The following is a 6,000-nucleotide window of genomic DNA, read 5'->3' on the forward strand; positions in this document are numbered from 1 at the left end:
GTCAGGAGGTAAATGTAAAGGATACAATATATGAGGGAATGGCATTCCTGGCTACATGCATGTGGGGCAGAAGCAATAACAAGCCAAAGCAAACTCCACCCTAGCACAATATTCCAATGATTTACTGAAATAATAACACCCATATGTCCTGTGACCTTTCACAGTCCTGCTAGTTAGTTCTATTCAGACAACAAAAGTACTCCACAGTGCTTTTTAACCCTGGATTTATAAACTGTAGATATTTTTTCTTTTTTGTTTGCTTTCATGTCAGCTTGTACAGTCATCCACTCAACAAAACAAAAACAATAAACGGTAAAAAGTACAGAGTGCAATGCCAACAGAGTAAAAAAAAACCCAAGTATTCATAACTGTACAACAGAACCACACACACACACACACACACACACACACACACACACACACACACATCAACATGTGCATGCACACACACTCGCATAAAAAATATTTGAGTACTGTCAGAAACTGAGCCCAAACCATTTAGTTAAGATGAACTATTTCTTTACACAGGATAAATAATTCAGAGCAGATTCAAATAATAATGACTAGGTTCTCACAGAGATTATTGATACACATTTTTATAGAAAAACACATACACAATGTAACCAAGGCACCTGTTTGCTAACTGATACCAGTATGAAGCACAGTCAAACAGCACTGCAGGTCTCCGTACAGGCTTCATCATTTTACTGCTGCATGATTTCAACTTAACTGTGGGACTTAAATCTAGTTAAAGTATCATTTCATTTCATACACAAGTTGCACAACAGTACTGGAAACTCTTTGTCTATCTCCAAAATAAGTGTAATTACCAGTGATAATTACAGAGCTGTTGAAACAGTATGAAGATATATTATGACATCCTCTGCTTCCAGAGACCCAGTTAACAAAATATGTTGTAGATCTGTTTTGTTTTGTGGGTTTTTTCTCCAGAAACAAAGGAAACCACATTTTATGTGAGCCTTAGTCAGTCGCATGCTGGACTTATACATTGCTTTCTGACCCATCCTCCTACCCTATCACCCACCCACACAATCTGCACCATATCCTTACCCAAGAGCTACACACCATAGCTATCTGTCCAACACTACAACTACCCACACATCTTACATAAAAGACAGAGGTAAAAGACTGACATGCAGGAGGGTGGGGGCAAAGGGCAGAAGCACTTTTGTTATGGCACTTGTTACAAGGGAGAGAAAAAGGTTACTCACATGTCCAGTGCATCATGCAGCACAGCTCGTCATGCAGTCGCAGGTCAGTTAAGGATGGTGAGAGGAGGGAAGGTGGGTGAGTGAGTCGGTGAGTATCACAAGAGATGAGTGGGGGTAGCAGATGTCTTCCTCAAGCGGCTCACCAACATGCATGCAAGCCGCTTGCTCTTCCTCCATTGCATGCACTATGTCCCCTGAACCCCTCCGTCTCTACCCCCACCATGGGGCCATGACGACTGGGGGTCCAAGTTAGGTGTCCTCTTTGTGGGCAAGCTTGGAGCATGCACACTAGCTTGGTGTCTGGACGCCTCTGTTCACCTGTTTCTCTACTCTTTTCACATGGAACTAGACATCACACTCTACTTTCGCTGCATTCCACATCAATGTCAGTGTCAAAGACATTGACATGTACACACACTTCTTCTACTGTCCTCAGAATCATATTTCATTCTTCAAAAAGTGTTTCCATATCACATTTCTTCTTCAACAGGTCACTGTTAGGTACAAACATGCAGGTTACATAGAATATCGTACAAAAAACGTTATACATATCAGGTTATAAACCTTTCCTTTCTATAAAAAAGGAAGAAAAATCACAGCATACAAAAATCACTGTACAAAAATGTCAAAAGCCAATAATCAGATCAAACTCTAACATATCTTTCAACTCAGACTTGGAGGACGGAAAATCAAGCAGGGTTGGTCATGCAGAGATTCATTAACTTCCAAATAATCAGCTTCTTTAGATCTGATTCCAGCATTGTGCAGCTGAGCAAAAAGTCCCCATCACAGGGACCCTTCACTTTCTATTCCCTCCCCCCCCCCTCCACTCCAACACACACAGTCATGCAGTCTACAAATTCTGAGTAATGGCACAGTAAGGGGTGGGTACATAAGTGTTCCCAACAGTTTATTCCAACAGCTGTATGAAGAGGATGGGTGAGGATCCTGAATACGAGGGATACATGACAGAACTGACATAGCAATATTGAACAGTGGTGAGGGAGAGTACATGGACATGCTGAATACAGCAGGAAGGATTTGCTCCGGTATATACCATACATGTATCAATGCCGAACAGGTGGGTGAGTATTACTGACACCAAGGATGAGTATTACAGGTGGGTGATGACACAAACAATGTTGACAATAACGAGTAGTGATGTCAGTGAAGTAGATGATGACTCAAGAGATGTCATAACTACAGGTGATGACAGTGATTTACTCCATGACATGTGAAATTTGATCAGGACAGGGGATGGAGAGTGAAGGTGATGTGATCAACACATATATATCACAATGCCATAGGACATGAGACAGAGCGGAGACCATAGAAAAGTGTCCAAGGACACACAGCCAGCATGTGAGGTCTGACCGGCCTGTCCTGGGGTCACAGGCCTGCAGCCCAACAGGCCACGACACACCCAGACAGGCCATCTCACACCACTGACATCATGCCAGGCCACCCTCATCAGCACAATGAGAGAACTGAAACTGTGGCCAGTGTCTGTCTGGTTTTCCCCTACACCCCTGTAGAGGAGTTGACCTGCAACACAGACACATGTCACCTGATCACATGGACAGACAGACAGACAGAGGGACAGGCAGTCTTACGCTGCACATAGAGCTCAGCGGAACATTCAGCAGTGCCAGCCTGGTTCCTGGCACGACAGGTGAACAATCCTGTGTCCTCTGGCAGGGCACTGAAGATGGTCAGTGTTGTCATGCTGTCCTGGGTCTCAATCTGCACATCACATCACATCACACACACACACACACACACACACACACACACACACACAAACACACACACACAGACTCATGCACACACATACACACACATACACACCAGAATTAGACTAAAACAAAAGAAAAAAAGCATTGGTCTCACACTTATGAGCAGTAAGCATTCATTTCATTTACTTTTACAGAACAATGACAATCTTCAGTCAGCTTTCCCTGCCTCAAATAATCACAAGTCATCCATAAAAGAACAGACATCTTATTTCAATCCAAAGTGAGAAAATATGCACATCTCTCCTTGGTCTTGTCTTCCAATACCACTTACATCTTCCTGACAACAAAACAGAACTAGCACACTGCTATTCGAAACCAAATACCTGTTCATTTGGCCATAATCCTTCTCCCTTGGTGGTTTTACACCTGCTGATGTGGCAGAAAGCCTGCAGACACAGACACCACCTCCACTCCACTCCCTCTGCCCCCACTCTCCCTTCCCCATTCATGCTGCACACTGTCCAGCCCCCTCACCTTATGGTCCCGAGAATCATGCAAAGTCTGGATGCCATTACGGATCCAGGTGATGTCAGGTGTGGGGTGTCCAGAGAATACAGCGTCCAGACGGGCAGGTGTGCCCTCAGGTACCATGGTGTTGGCCACGGGCCGGATGAAACTGGGCGGCTGGGCAAGCGCCATGGGCTGACTGGGCTCTGGCTCACTCTCCACACCTGTCCAGGGAACAGTCATCATCAGGTACAAACAATGCAAACCATCAACTTTACCAACAACTTACTCCCCATACCTGTCCAATGCAGTATCCCTGCTTGATACTGTATTTTTCAGTCAAAAAGGTGCTTTATATCAAAGAGCACACCTCTTCATTTAAATAAATAATTATTTCATGTTCAACACAGTCCTATGCATAAAGCTAAGAACACTGAAGATAAAACACAAGGTATGACATGTTCTGCACACACACACACACACACACACACACACACACACACACACACACACACACAATGTGACACACACACACAGCAGCAGTGACTGACCGTGAACTTTGAGGTAGGTGATGCAGGCCACCTCTCCCATCTTGTTGCGGGCCACACACTTGTAGGTGCCCGTGTCCTCGGGGAATGCCTCCATGATGGACAGAGTGTGCAGTCCTTCAGTGGTGGACGACATCTGGAAGTACTTGGAGGGCTTCACCAGCTGGTTGTTGTGGTACCAAGTCACAACTGGTGCTGCACACAGCGAGTCATCTCCATCACTAATGCTTGTAGGGTGGTAAGCTGCTGCGCTGTTTCCTAAGTGCTGTCTTTCACTGCAATATTTCTGCTACAGTGTTTTCTAGGTGCTATCTGTCTTTCACTGAAACGCTTGTAAAGTTTTAATGAATTTCTATGGACCATTAATCATTATTGGTATCAAAATAAAAACAGCAATATCAATGAGCTATGTCTTTTTAATGCAGCTGTTAACTTACTCATTTTTAAACATTTTTAGCTGTTTTGTTTATAATCATTGCAAAGCTTGTAGCAAGCAAACAACCTACAAGATGTGTGTTTCTTCAGACAACTTCTTGTGCCAATATTTGCAGAATCTACAGGTCAACACACCTGGCTTTCCTGTGATTCTGCAGGTGAACTTGACAGGTTCTCCTTCCTCCACCTCCTTGGTGAGAGGTTCCTCCTCCACACGTGGGGCCTGGGTCTTGGCCATGGCCTCTGGTTCTGGTGGAAGTACCTCTACTGGCTGTGCAGGGACTGAAAGTAACACACAGTATGGTGATTAGCATTAGATGCTGGTGTCCTGGTCATTACAAAGCCTCTACTGTCCATGCACAGAGAGAAACAAACAATATGATGATTAACATTAATTGCCATTGTCCTAGCCATTACAATGCCTCTACCATCTGGGAAGAGAGAGAAATACACAATATGATGATTAACATCAGGCACCTGTATCCTGGCCATTGCAGGAACCTCTACTGTCTGGGCACAAAGAGAAACAAACAATATGATGACTAACATCAGATGCCTGTGTTCTGGCCATTGCAGTTCTTTTACAGTCTGGGCACAGCAAGGAATACACAACATGGCGATTAACATCAGACGCCAACTTCACTGTATGAGGACAGAAGCAAACAGAATGATATCCAAGTACCTATATCCAGACCACCACCTCTAGGTGTGGAGGTGACAGTTCCACTGTGTAGGAACTGATCATGACACAACATATGTCATTACCATGGTACAAACCAGGTAGACATTCAAACAACCCACCATAAAATTTGTACAAAAATGAAATTCACTAATGTGCCTGTGCCACCATACTGTACATACATTTGTGTATGAAAACTACCATGCAGCAATATTGTATGCATTAACTTGCACTCCCACCACCACCTCAACCCCCCCAACCCCCAACACACACAGAGACTCACAGTCGACATGGAGACGGGCAGTGCAGGTAGACTTGCCCACACTGTTGATGGCCACACAGGCATAGTGACCAGCATCCTCAGGTCTGACCTCATAGATCACCAGTGTGTGGTTCTCCTCCTCATCAATGAACTTCCACCGAGTACTCTCACCCAATGGCACGCCATCCTGACCACACACACACACACAGGTAAACATCATGGTGTGGTATTGCTCATCATTATTTCCTGCATACCTTTGGTTACATTTTGGCACATTATTTCTAATCATTATTTCCTGTATACCTTTGGGACCCCAAGTAAATATCATGATGCATCATTTCTAACCATTATTTCTGGCACTATCTTTGGGATCCCAGGTAAATATCACTTCTAGTCATTTCTTTTTTTTTTTTCAATAACATTTTTTTAACATTTACATTATACAAGTAATTAATTTCAAACAATCAAAACAAACAAAAAGAAAACCTGAAGCATTTATGCAAATGGTACACACACACACACATTATCATCACAATCAACATCATAAACATAAGTATTTCTCAGAGAAGTGTGCATACACTTCTCATCCCTTGATCATATG

General features: G+C 43.6%; 1 protein-coding gene across 1 annotated transcript in view; it reads right to left on the minus strand.

The window, feature by feature from the left end:
• The window catches only part of LOC143286927 (uncharacterized), a 242,966-nt gene that overhangs the window by 186,458 nt on the left and 50,508 nt on the right, over positions 1-6,000 (minus strand). The window contains exons 49-53 of the mRNA XM_076594924.1: positions 5,421-5,586; positions 4,594-4,740; positions 4,027-4,218; positions 3,503-3,699; positions 2,846-2,975 (exon numbers count right to left, since the gene is read on the minus strand). Coding sequence (XP_076451039.1) covers positions 2,846-2,975; positions 3,503-3,699; positions 4,027-4,218; positions 4,594-4,740; positions 5,421-5,586 — 832 coding nt within the window. The remainder of the gene's footprint in view (positions 1-2,845; positions 2,976-3,502; positions 3,700-4,026; positions 4,219-4,593; positions 4,741-5,420; positions 5,587-6,000) is intronic.

This window comes from Babylonia areolata, chromosome 1, assembly GCF_041734735.1.
Source record: "Babylonia areolata isolate BAREFJ2019XMU chromosome 1, ASM4173473v1, whole genome shotgun sequence".
NCBI lineage: Eukaryota > Metazoa > Mollusca > Gastropoda > Neogastropoda > Buccinidae > Babylonia > Babylonia areolata.